This window comes from Artibeus jamaicensis, unplaced genomic scaffold, assembly GCF_021234435.1.
Source record: "Artibeus jamaicensis isolate MK-2021 breed Jamaican fruit bat unplaced genomic scaffold, CSHL_Jam_final contig_1998, whole genome shotgun sequence".
Lineage (NCBI taxonomy): Eukaryota > Metazoa > Chordata > Mammalia > Chiroptera > Phyllostomidae > Artibeus > Artibeus jamaicensis.
The window spans coordinates 15,448,299-15,462,018 of record NW_026521407.1 but is presented as its reverse complement, the minus strand read 5'-3'; the positions used below and the strand labels follow the sequence as shown (position 1 = coordinate 15,462,018).

The window sequence follows — 13,720 nt, the reverse complement described above, 5'->3', positions numbered from 1 at the left end:
AAGTACAATGACACAGAATTTTGCCCCTGACTTCAGAGAGTTGAAGGACTCCATGTTAGGAGGTTGTGCACTAAGTAAAATTGCAGTAGAACTAAAACGTGGGCATGGAAGAGTTTTGTTGGACTTTTGGGTAATGAACCTGCTCTGTGTTCCTCCCTGAGCCCCTGATGAAGAGGAGAGGCTGCCTCCTAAGCTGGAAGAGAGTATTTCAAGGCTGCATTTGGGGCAGGGATTGGGAAGGCCTTTGTTGACAGGGGACAGTCCGTATTCTTCAGATGGCTTGAGGGTTGAACCCACCCCACTTACCAGGTCTGTGTGGGGAGCAGAAAGTGGCAGGGACCCTTCTGTGTTTAGAGATGAGAGGCCTGCGTTCAACCTGGAGCTCACTCAACCTTCTTGTTTTTGGGGGGTGGGATGGAGGGTTTGAGTTCCTGGGTTGAGGCACATGGCTGGGGCTGGCACTTTTTCCCCAGGGACTGTCACGGGCTCTTCCCTGAGCAGGAGGGCCGCAGGTCCTGGCAGTGTGTGACAGGAAGCGGGGCACGCCTGAACTCCAGATGTCACGCAGCTCTCCACGTGCCGCACCTTCCCACACAGATGGAGGGCAGCGTCGCACCTTCTCTCTGGAGTCAGAAGTCCACCGGGTCTCTGGCCCCTTGGTGGAAAACAGTGGGTTCCCCATCCCAGAGGAAGTGGAAGGGAAATTCTTTCATTTCCATCTTCTCCCTTTGCTCGTCATGTGGGCTTTTGAAGCTCACAAACTGAAACTCCCTTTCATTTTTTGTGGTCAGAAGTGCAGGCAGGTTAGGCAGAAAAAAGGTGCCCAGATTCAGCAGCACCGGCCATTCAGGGGCTGGGCAGCTCTCACTCCGTTGCTGGCCTCAGCGCCTCCACCCTGACCCCAGCTGCTACCCATGAAGTGCCCTGGAGGGGCAGGGGGAGGGGATCCCTGGCAGTGGAATAAACAGAAAGGCACCAAATTTCAAACCTGCCACTACCCTGTCAAAGGAACTCTTATTATTACCAATATTCAGATACTACTGGAAGAGCTATTCCTTAGTATAGTGAGTGTGAGTTAATGGCCAGCCAAGAGCCAGAAGGGCTGGAGGAGCCTGAGCTGTCCTCTGTGACAAAGATCTGCCATCTCCTGGTGTCCCTTGAAGGTCTGACATGCAGAGAACTCTTTGCTGGCCTTGCCCTGTGGTCTCAGATGGTCACCCTTGCACATGAGAATGACTCATTTTGAAAGAGCCAGCCCAGTGTGCATATGGTTGATGCTGAGTTTCTGCCCCAACAGCAAGTATACTCTTGGCCTTGGCCGACTGCTCTGACACCAGCATGGGGCTCCCAATTGTTAGGGGCTCTGTGCCTGTGTCAGCCAATGCTGCTGTTACTGCATACAGCTGCTAACATGCCACCCAGCCACCTGAGAATGAGCCATGCACCCAAACGTCCAGTCCCTGCTGGGTTTACCCAGGAAGACAACGCACAGTGAGTCCCTCTCACGCTGTGGTGCCCTTTGGGTGGGCAGGGGGAGGTCCTGGCTGAAAAGAGCAGGAGCAGTGACCTTTCCTTGCCCTCCCTGCCGGTTACGAAGGAAGCTGCTGCAGGGCCTGATCCTGAGGGTTTTGATTTAGATCAGAGATCTGAATGAGGAGGGGGTCGGGGGTGAGTGAGAGATGTTCTAGAATCTTAGAGTTGGGTTCTCTGGTGAGTAAGTAGGTAACCAGACCCTGCTGGTGGCCCCCCTCCCCATTCTTGCTTACTGGTAATGAGAGCCTGCCTCACCCTGCAGAGCCGCAGTCCCCTGTTCCTCCAGTCCCCTCCTTCACCCTAGGTCCTTGCGGGACTGCAGGGTGTAGGATGGGGTAGGGCGGGAGGTTGGACAAGGCCACGTGGAGGGACGGCGTGTTTCTGTCTTTGCATTTGTTCCCCTGGCTCAGTGTCGGACCTCTGTTTCCATAGAAACCCAGCATACTCCTGCCACAGTAGGTATTAGAATGACAATAATAGATAAAAAAGAAGGTTGTGGGGAGGGTTGTGGGGACAGGGGTACAAGATTTTGGCTACATTCTTGGCCAAGTAGCATTCTGTAGGCTGATTGGGAGGCCAAAGACCACATAACATTGATGCTTTTGGAGAAAGCTTTTCCAGACACAGCGAGCACCAATTCAGACATGCATGCTTGAATACTGCCTCTGGTCAAGTTTCATCCATCACAGACTTCATAGCCTCTTTAAGTAACCGCTCTGCCCCCTTGCAGAAACTCAGAGATGCAGTTCTCTGACTGGTGAATCCTGAAAGTATGTAAGTTACTCTGCAGAGAGGCAGCTGAGGAGGTCCAGTCTAAACAGGCATTAAATTCATGCCTGGCTAGATGCCACCTTGCTAGGTGGGAAATGTTTAACATAACTTAAATTTTCTTAAAAAATACTTTAACTTTTACAAAATTATTTTTATGTTCAAATGGAGAAATATTCATGAAAATTAGAAAATTCTGGGGGAAAAGAAGTGGGACTTGACAGATATGAGAACACATTATAAAGCGACAGTAATACAAGCAGTTTGGTGCTGGTTGAAAACAGGTGCTCATCACAGTTTCCAGGGCGGTGGCAGTCTTTAAAGGTGGTATTGTCAGGGAAAGTATTGGTGGTTAAGATACAGTTAACAGTAGGTTAAGATACCTGAAATTATTGGGAAAAGGTTAAAGTGGATCCCCGATTTACATCTTACACTAAAATTGAGAATGGACTCAAGTTTTGTTTTTAAACACGTACAAATACAGTCCAGATGGAGGAAACATAGATGAATTAATTCTGTAGTCTTGAGGCAAAGTAGGAATTTCTTTCTAGGCATGATACCAGTACTTTTCAGTAACTTCCTCTGTAAGTTCCTGCTGTATTAGTGGAGGTCCCACTCAAAGGGAGGAACCCGAGGGGAGAGTTTTTAACAAAAGGAAAATCTGTCAAAGTGCGAGCCCGTGTAGTAGAGAAACCAGAAGGGATGGTGCAGCACCCGAGGGCCGGCAGCAGTGGGGAGCTGTTCCCTGTCCCTGAGGAGGCAAAAATATGGCAGTTAACAGAACTTGGGTAGCATGGCCCTGTGGGGAGGGCTGGCTGGCTGTCTGACAGGAGCGGTGGCCTTCAGTAGAGGGAGGGGACAAATGCGGGACAGTACTCTTCTCTGTACCTTACCCTCCCCTTTCCCTGCCTCCCCAGTGTGGCTCATGCGGGCCAGCCCCAGGGGTATAGGGAGGAACTCAAACCCAGGGTGCAGATGGAAATGTCAGCACACGGTCAGGGGATGTGATTGTTTTTCAAGGATTTAAAAAATTATGAGTTTGACTGTCAGAAATGTTGCAGCGATTTCTTACCTCCCCACCGGTAGTCTAAGAGCGGTCCATTTCCCCACACTTTGGCCAACACCGGGAATTACCACATCAGCCCGACCGACATGGCTGGCTCCCCCTCCACAGTCAGGTCTCTGGCCAAATGCTCTCCTCAGAGAAGCCTTCGCTGGCCTCCTTAGCCAGAATAGCCAATCCTGCCCACGTCCCAGACTCCCTCTGTCCCATTACCTGCCTTTATCTGTAGCACTAACCACTCTGAGGTTATTTGTCTGCTTATTTATCTGTTTATGCCTCTCCAGGGTAAACCCCGTGAGAGCGGGGGCCTTGCCTGCCTCCTCCACGAGAGGAGGGAAGGAGACAGCGAAGAGTACTGTGTGTAGTACAATGCCTAGTATGTGGTTTGTGCGCAATAAATTTGGGTTAAATGAATGTATCCCCAAAACCTTGACCATCATTCCTTCTGAGAGTATGTTGAATTCTGACATTCACCAGGTACTAACATCTCATTGTTTACTTCTTTTCTCCAGCTCCCTTACTTTATGAATGAGCTAACTCTGACGGAACTTGACATGGGGGTGGCCGTGCCAAAAATCCTTCAGGCCTTCAAGCCTTATGTTGATCACCAAGGTAACTCTTAACTGACTTTAGAGGGGAATGACCACTTACATGAGTGTGAAAATGTCTCTGTCACTGCAAGTTGAATACCAAGGCCTTGTGTTTGGAGGGAGTTGGGGACTTTTAAATCATGTATTTCATATTAGTTGTCTTTGTTCTCAAACCGATGGGGAACAGATCAGGACTGCCCCTCCTGTTCCTTCTGGTCTGCCGAAGGTGCCCACGTGCCAGTTGGAACTTTTGTGTGATTTAGAAAACAGTCAGTGCCCTAGATGGCTGCCGCCTTTGCCATGGTGAGAGGCAGTGGGCTGGGTTTCAGCCTTACTCACCCTGCACTGGGCTCGCAGGTGCCTCTGCCCAGCCCCGGGGCCCTGAACTCCTTCCAGCAGCCGCCTCTCCTCGCGTGTATCCACGTCTTCACCTTTCCCCAACTTCTAGGCTGCAGATTCTTTGACCTTCATGTTTTACATCTTTATGCTCCTTACCACTCCTAGTAGGTGTGGAATAGGTGTTTGAAAAGGAAGGGCTGTCATCAGGCAGTATTTTGAGAGTAAGCCTCCCTGTTGGAGGAGGGTTCTCAGATTTGATTTTTAAGACATGCTACTGACACATTATTTGTATCTATTCTTGTGGATCGGGGAAGAAAGAGTTGGTTAGAATGCACGGAGGGTTTAAATAAATGTAGAGGTTTCTCTGTATTTTGTGGCATGCAGCTTCCAAGGACCGTGGTAGGAAATCTAGTACCCAGGCAGGCAAGAGCAGTCCGTGAGCAGGCAGGAGCAAACCTCCCCGTCGCGGAGGCGCGGCTCTTTCCCGTGCCGTCCCTTTTCGAGTGAACCTCTTTCTGCCTGCACTGGATTCACATTATTCCTCGGAAGGCTCAGGAACAGGGCAGAGAAGAAAATAATCACAGCTCTTTAAGAGAGTGGTATTTGTTTTGAAGTAAGTGTTTCAGAAAATGTAGAGACTGACATCTACTTGTGTCCCCTCCGTATGACTATATCATGTGGCTCTTGAAGCATATTTACTGAAATCCTTTTCTGTGTTTTTATAGGTATAGTTGATATCAGTACAAAGGGATTATTTTTCTAGTGCTGTCTCTCTAGCAGTGTTTCAGCTGACAGCGAGCCCTTATTTCATGTTTCGAGTATCCCGTTGATTTCAGAGAAAGGCGGCCCAGAGTATTACATGCAAATGCGGAAGTCTACGTAATACTGCACATGAGAGTGCCTGTAACCACTTAATTGTGTCTGCACTTTTTAAAAAAGATTTTACTTATTTTTAAGAAGGGGGAAGGGAGGGAGAAAGAGGTAGAAAAACATCCATGTGTGGTTGCCTCTGTCACGCTCCCCCTACTGGTGGCCTGGCCCGCAACCCAGGCATGTGCCCTAATTGGGAATCAAACCAGTGACCCTTTGGTTTACAGGCTGGGACTCAATCCACTGAGCCACACCAGCCAGGGCATAGGTCTACACTGTAATAAATCTGAGTGCCCCTGGGTTTGGTTAATTCCTGGTTTACTAAGAGTAAAACTAGAAAAGATTCTTAAAAATGATTTAGCTAGAGTTCTCTTAACCACGTGTGAAAGTTTAACAGATGCATCATCTGTGTGTTCAGTGTGTAGCTGGATCTTCACTTCATTGTCAGCATACAAGTGCTGCCTGCCTTCCTGTGCCTCTAGCAGGCTCTGGGTTGCCCTTTGCCTCTTTAGGAATTGACTGGTGTGTAACAACAGGCTGGTAAATGATCAGCTAACATAAACCCCCAGAGAGTCAGGCTTAAAGAAAGTAAATAATACGTGTACATGCTCTGTTTTCTAATGCATTAGCAGTCTCTTATCTCAGGACCAAATCTGTTCTTTGTTGAATTAGTAGAAATTCCCAGTGAGAAGGGAGCAGTGCCCCAGCCGTATCTAAGTGTCCCTGTGACTTTGAACTTTGCAGCCTCCCAGAGCAGCTTTGTCAGGCTCTGTGTGAAATTCACCAACCGTCCTGAGTCTCCAGTCTCTTTGCTGACCTTCTGAAGCAACACATTTCACTAGAGCAGCAATCTTCAACCTTTTTCATCTCATGGCACCCATAACTAATTACTGAACTAGTTATGGCCCACCAAATGTAGCACACCAAAAAATACAGTTTTTGCTGATCTGACCATAGAAAAGTATATTTTTGATTTGTACTTTTTTTTTAATTTATTTTTTTAAATTGATTATGCTGTTACAGTTGTTCTATTCCCCCCTTCATTCCCCTCCCCCCTGCCCCCCCATCCCCACCATTACCCCCCCTTTAGTTTATGTCCATGTGTCTCAAGTCCTTTAGGTTCTATATTTCCCATGCTATTCTTGCCCCCCCCATCTATTTTCTATCTATTGTCTATGCTACTTATTTTCTGTACCTTCTCCCCCCATCTCCTCCTCCCACTCCCCTGTTGCTAACCCTCCTTGAGATCTTCATTTCTATGTTTCCACTCCTGATCTAGCTGTCCTTTTAGTTTGCTTTTGTTTTAGGTGTGGTTGTTAATAACTGTGAGTTTGTTGTCCTTTCACTGTTCATGTTTCTTTAACTTCTTTTTCTTAGATAAGTCCCTTTAACATTTCATATAATAAGGGCTTGGTGATGATGAACTCCTTGAATTTGATCTTATCTGAGAAGCACCTTATCTGTCCTTCCATTCTAAATGAAAGTTTTGCTGGATAGAGCAATCTTGGTTGTAGGTCTTTGGATTTCATGACTTGGAATATTTCTTTCCAGCCCCTTCTTGCCTGTAAGGTCTCTTTTGAGAAATCTGCTGACAGTCTGATGGGGACTCCTTTGTAGGTGGTTGTCCCCTTAGCTCTTGCTGCTTCTAGGATTCTCTCCTTCATTTTAATTTTGGCTAATGTAATTATGATGTGCCTTGGTGTGTTTCTTCTTGAGTCCAACTTTTTTTGGTACTCTCTGAGCTTCTTGGATTTCTTGGAAGTCTATTTCCTTTGCCAGATTGGGGAAATTTTCTTTTATTATTTGTTCAAATAAGTTTTCCACAGGTGGCTGTGCCTTTCCATCTTCTGGTACCCCTATAATTCAGATGTTGGAACGTTTAAAGATGTCCTGGAGGTTCCTAAGACTCTCCTCATTTCTTTGAATTCTTGCTCCTTGACTCTTTTCTGTTTGGCCATTATTTGCTTTCTTCTGGTCCACTCCATTGATTTGAGTCCCAGTTTCCTTTTCATCGCTATTGGTTTTCTGTGGAATTCCATTCATTTCCATTAGTTTAGCCTTCATATGTTTCTCTAATTTGTGGCTATAATCAACCAGATCTGTGAGGATCCTGATGACCAGTGTTTTAAACTGTGCGTCTGAGAGTTTTGCTATTTCTTCATTGCTTAGATTTATCTCTGGGGCTTTGAGGTCTTCTTGCGACATTTTTGGTCTGTTCTGGCCCTTTAAGTGAGAGAAGCGGCGCCTTGGAACTCCCAGGTCGCTGGGTTGTGACGCTGTATGTGGAGGTGTGGTCAGAGCGGGGAAATGGTGGCGCCCTCTACCGCCGCTTGCCGTGGGGACGCTGGGCCCTGGTCCAACCGCCCACTCCCTCGCCTGTCCGCTCGCGCGCAAATAGGCGACCGCGGTCAACACGCAGCACCGCCTCCCCACTGTCTCCTCTGCAGTCGCTCACCTGGTGGGTTGCTCGGTCGCTCACTAGGTCCAATCCTGCGTTTGGAACCCGTGCGTCTGGATTCGTGCGTCTGGATTCCGCGCCTGGGTCCGTCCGACCAGTCCTCCTGTGCAACCCCTCACCAGATGCCGGTTTCGCCCCTTACCGGTCGGGCTGAAGAATTTGTTGTTTACGGACTTCCGAAAAGTTCAATTTTCCGTGTTCTGGTTGTGTTTTCTGATGCTAATATTTAGTTGTCCCTAAACTTGGTTGTGTGAGAAGGCACAGCACATCCACCTATACCTCCATCTTGGCGGAAGTCTGATTTGTACTCTTGTCTTGTCTATTGTCTTTTTTTCTTTTTGACAATCTAAGGGGAAAAAGTAAGTGCTCCTGACTCAGTAGTCAGGTACTGCATGCTTTAAAAGTTTTTATAGCACACCAGTTGAAAATCACTACACTAGACAGATCAAAAGCTTTGCTGGTTTTTAATCCATTGGAGACTTAATTAACTCCTTTCAGGGCAGGTTTTAGAGATCTGGCTGCTTATGTGGCAAGGGAGGAAAGGAACGATAAAGACATAAAGCCTGTGGGTTTTAAAAGTTTGATCAAATTAGGTTTTTCCAAATCTGCAGAGGATATAATCGATGGTAAAACAGAAATGGACGTGGAGGAAGTATGTGTGCGGATCCCACTGCTCTAAGGAAAACTCTCCTTTTAGGGAAGTTAAATCAGCGGTGACTTGCTAAAACTGACTCTGAAAAGCAGAGTTTATTTTTTAGGGAAAGGCAACCCAGGGCAAAGAGGCTTTAGCAGCTCTTGGGAGAGGCATCTCCCATGGGATACCATGCACACACCTTTTTTTTTTAATGTTTGCTTACTTGTGCTTGTTTGTTGGAGGCACCGAGCTCAGGAGGGATATTCGGTCCAGAGCTGGTTGGCTCACTCAACCCTCCAGATGCCCTTCTTGAGGCGACGCGGAGTGGTGGTTCTGAGCGCCAGCTCTGGGGGTGGACTGCTGGGTTCACCGCCGACCCATCCCACAGCCTAAAGCTGGCAGATTCTACCAGGATAAATGGAAGGGAAAATGCCATTGTCAGCTATGGTGGCCTTGCAAAGGAACAAAGTCTAGTTCCCCTGAGTAAAATCACACATTGGCCATGTTGGCTTGTCCGAGTTTTGGGACACATGGCCAAGTTCTAACGTAGTCAATAAGGTGCAATAACCTCCTTCCCCAGAGCATCCTCACATCCCACCAGTGACATGTGGCTGTGAGCTAGCTTTGCAGGTCCTGCCTTATCTCTGACCCTCCCCACTCCACATACATCTGCAACCAAGGACTGTGTGTGGGTCACCTCCCTTCCCTTCAGGCCACACAGTGGGATCTAGGACCCTGTCTCTGAAACCCCCCAAAGTGGCCTCCCCTCCCCACCCTTTATTGCCACCTGAGCTGCTGTATCCAGAGCCAGGCCCTTGGGGTTCACCAGGCCACGCTCCTTCCCACTGTTTTATTAACTCTGTTTGGGTAGGTTATGTTTGCTCCTTCGCTTATTCAGAAAATACTCATTGGTGGGAAAACTGGAATGTTTAGATAAAAAGAAAAATAGCACCCATCATTCCACCATCATTCAGAGACAGCCAGGGTTACTTTTTTGGTACAGTTGGTATATTTTTGGTATATTCTCTTCTAATATTCTTTCTCTTGTGGTTAAAAATTAATTTAAAGTCAAATACTAAGAGAATTAGGCAGATTGACTACACAGCCTTGAAAGGGCAGTTGGAGATAACCCAGCCAGACCCTGCTGTGCTTTAGATGTTCCAGCCAAAGCCCGGATTGTGTGTGACTCACCGAAGGTCACCCAGCAGCTCACCTAATGTGCTGCTCCGCAGCTGCCTCTCAGGGGTCCTTTCCGGGGGCTCTCTGTGCTCCGCAGCCAGGTGGCCCACGTTGGGGCCCTGCCCCGTCCCCATCCTGGGTGAGGCCTTCGGGACTAACAACTCGGCTTCAGTTTCCTCATTCGTAAAGCGCTGTGTCAGTAGTGGCTGCCTTGTTCAGTTGTGCTGGAGGTAAATGTCACGTGTGAAGTGCTCAGACTGGACCTGTGACACATAGGCAGCTGTCAGTGTTTGCTACTGCTGCTGTTGTGGCATTTTATTGTTGGGAAAGCCTCCTGATGGGGCTCAGTGGGGAACCTCTCCTGTCCGCCAGGTTTTCGTGTTCCGTGCTCGGGACCGGTGTCAGAACGAATCGAGGATGTAGACTGCGGCTCCTCAGGTTCAGGTGGATTCATGTAGTCTTCAGGACATTTGCTGTGCAAATTGAAGTCTGCAGGTAGTCACTGAGTGTCTACCATGGACTGTGCTGTGCTAGTTCGCCCTGTTCAGGATGCCCAAACAACAACCCACGTTCTGTCTGAAGGTGTCACATTCTGTGGAAAGATGACCATGACCAACAGGAATGGGAACCTTGTCCGTCTTCAGAGAGGCCCTTAGCGGTGACTGGTGGTGTCCACCATCTACCACTCATCTTCCTGACCTTGACCGTAGTGCTGGTGCCTTTGTCAGTGCTGGGACTGCAGTTACTTTGCCAATTGATTGTTTCAGAAACTGGAACCAGAGTCGGGCTGTGTGACCTGCCCATTCCTTCTGCCACACACACCCTTGCCAACAGTAGATGTTAGGAGAACACCCATCCAGGGCCGAACCATGGTGACAAGGCCAGACCATGGGGCTCGGCACTGATAGGAACGGCGTGCACACTCTGACTAGATCATGTTTCACAAAGAAAAAAGACTTTCTGTGGAAAGGGAGGAAAAAGACCCTTTTGTGGAGCTTGGTTGGGGTGGGAGAGAAGAGATTGATTGATTGGTGACTATGTCCACCTTGCAAGGTGGGGCTCTTTCCAAGAACATTTACGTGTAGACAAAGGTACAAATGACAGCTATCCTAACAGATACACCCAAGTACAAGGAATTCTGGTTTTCTGTGGCATCTGAGTAATATGACACCAGTCTGTGTGCCAGAAACAGAACAGTCGCTGGTGAGTTCTAAGGGCCGAATAATTCAAGCATCTGCTCCTGGTAATATATTATTGATGCTCCATTTTAAGAAGATTTGTTCCTTGTGTGACAAATAACTGACTTTCAGAGTAAAAATCAACCACTAACAGGTAGAGGTAGAGGAAATGGAGGAGCAGAGTACAAGGGGGCCAAGCCCAGGTGGGTTCTCTCAGGTTCTCTCAACTCCTGAGCTGCCCGTGCCCCGTTACATCCATTTCAATGAGACTGACACCTATTAGTTGTTTTAATACTAATAAAGCTCTGGCTGGTGTGGTTCAGTGGATTGAGTGCTGGCCTGTGAACCGAAAGGTCACTGGTTCGATTCCTAGTTCAAGGCACATCCCAGGTTGTAGGCCAGGTCCCCAGGTTGGGGTGTGCAAGGAGCAACTGATTGATGTTGTCTCTCTCACACTGGTGTTTCTCCCCATCTCTTTCTCCCTCCCTTCCCCTCTCTCTAAAAATAAATAAGTGAAAACTTTCAAGCCCTGGCTGGTATAGCTCAGTGAGTGAGCACAGGCCTGTGAAACAAAGGGTCTCTGGTTTGATTCCCAGTCAGGGCACATGCCTGGGTTGCAGGCCAGGTCCCCAGTAGGGGGTGTGCAAGAGGCAACCACACATTGAAGTTTCTTGCCCTCTCTTTCTCCTTCCCTTCCCCTCTTTCTAAAAATAAAATAAAAAAAAACTTTTGAAAAAGTAATAAAACAGTGCACTTCTGAGTGAAATTACGAGATGCTTATGGCTGTGGTAGAACTATTCCTGAGGCTGTGGGGTCAGTCAGATAGACTACCAGGAAGAAGGCAGAAGAATGTCTGTTCTAGCTGTCTGGGCTGATACCCAACAGGGCTGTTTATGATCTCTGGTGGCGTCGTGGTCTCATCTGCACCCGGTGGCCCAGGCGTCTTTATTCTTCTTCAAGCATAAACTTGCAGAGGGCAGACATTCGTCCCAGTGTCTTGAGCTCTGGTACCGAGCGTTGAGAACTCAGTCAGCATTTGTGGATAGAGTAAGCTGTAAGTTTTGCCACAGTCGCCCTCCGAGTGGCGGTGATGGCGGTAACTGAGCCTTTCCTTGCGGAGCTGCAGAGTGGAAAAACAGTCATCTGAGCTGCTCACGGGTCCTCACATGAAGACTCAAGTTGTGTCTCCCTGTTGCAGAGTAAACTGCCAGTTCTATAGGGGCTTGTTGGTAATTGGGCGCTGCCCTTCGCCACTGGACAGCTCCTCAACGCGAGGACTGCGTGTGTGAGGGAGACCTGTCACGGACTGCATGTGCGTGTCCCTCCCACATTCACGTGTTGAAGCCCTAACCTGCCACATGGTGGTGTTTGGAGGTAATAAATTAGGTTTAGATGAGGTCGTGAAGGAGGGTTTCTTGTGATGGCATGAGCACCCTTCATAAGAAGGGACCAGAGGGCTGGCTCGCTCTGTCTCTGCCCTGTGAGGACACAGTGAGAAGGTGGCCATCTGCAAGCCAAGTGGAGAGCCCTCACCAGGAGCTGAATTGGCCAGCACCTTGATCTTGGACTTGCAGCCTCCAAAACTGTGAGGAATAAATGTCTGTCGTTTAAGGCACCCAGTCTGTGGTACTTTGTTATAGCAGCTCCAAGCTAATAAGACAGCACTCTGTGTTCGCATCTTTTCCCGAGAACCTCCCAGAACTGCCTGTCATACTCCTATTTAAAGGATTAAAAAGTTGTCTTTTCCTCCCCTTCTGGTTTTTGTCCTTGAGCACTACCCAGAGGAGATGGTCATGGAAAGCAGCATGTTAAGTGGAATGCCTCACAGTAAGGTTTTAATGTTTGGTGAGAAACAGCTCCGTGACTGCACTCACCTGCTGGAGCAGCCAGTGTTCAGCGCGGTTTGCGTTAAGACGCCACTCACGGCACAGTGTGTGTCTCCGTCTTCCCATCATGGCTGCGTTTATCCCCTGTGGGAAGACAGCCTCTCTAGAAACTGTTAATTTCATCTGTCAGCCTTGCAAGGTGGCTGCCTTCTGCCCCGCCCATTATGTAACCAGCTGGCCTCGGCTCCAGGCTACTGTGCTCCGAGGTTTTCGGGTGCTTTCTGCCTGCTGTATCTTGTCACAGAAGGAAATTTTTCTTGTACCTAGTGCTAAAATTGTCTCTTTGCCTTTATCTGAATGTAAGCATATCATATTAAAGTAATTTGTTGGAATATTTGCAGTTTGTATTTGTTTCTAAAGGTTCTCAAACCATTCTTGACTTTCCCACATTTTTACTGAGAACCAGTGCTGAGCAAGGCCCCATGGGTGGGCCTCATGGGATGTATACAGTGATACAAAAACAGGCCCTGTCCCCCGTGCAGAGACTCTGGCAGGTGTCCACCTCTTGTCCTGTCCCCAGCCCAGACAGGGCTCTCTGGCTGCCCAGTGCAGCCTCTCTTGTCTGGGCCCTGTGGCCTCCTCTAGTCTGGCCCATCTGCCGTGGCAACAGCTACAAGCTAGGCTGGGGCAAGAATTGTGGAAGTTGAGGACGGGGACTGGTGATGGCAGAGAGAGGGAAGAGCCCTGGCCAGATGGTGCCAGGCGCTGGGCTACGCACATCAGTGCGGTCTCCCTTGTGCAGATGAGGCCGGAGCACAGAGGTCAAGAAACTTCAGTGAAACTTAAGCCCCAGTCCGAGTGACAGGGCTCCATGTGCTCTTCCTTCCTCTTCCCTGCCTCAGCTCCCGGAGGTAGAGTACCAGACCACCGTGTCACTGAGGGAATGTCCTAAGGAATGGGGCATGGGCCAGAAGGCTCCTAAGCTTGCATCCATATCCCTGCGTTTAAAAAAAACAGACAAACATAACCTTCCATTTCATAAGAAGTAAAATTCTGGTGCCCCTAATATGACGACCTTCCAAGGCAATCGATACCATTAATACCTCCTGGAAACCAGGCTAGAATTTTCCAAAGAAAGAATTATGTCCAAATATGTACAGCAGCCAGGTAATTTGAGTGTATTGATTCTCAAGTTAAATAAAGTTGTAGATTTAGAATAAATATTTTCTTTATTGATGTTCTTTTTATATTGAGTTTAAAATCTATTAATATCAAGCCTATG

At 48.2% G+C, this 13,720-nt stretch overlaps 1 protein-coding gene across 7 annotated transcripts in view; it reads left to right on the top strand.

The window, feature by feature from the left end:
• Positions 1-13,720, top strand: part of TEX2 (testis expressed 2) — a 96,716-nt gene that overhangs the window by 65,608 nt on the left and 17,388 nt on the right. For all 7 annotated transcript variants that reach the window (XM_053655335.1, XM_037127954.2, XM_053655325.1 and 4 more), the window contains one exon: positions 3,877-3,976. In XM_053655335.1, coding sequence (XP_053511310.1) covers positions 3,877-3,976 — 100 coding nt within the window. The remainder of the gene's footprint in view (positions 1-3,876; positions 3,977-13,720) is intronic.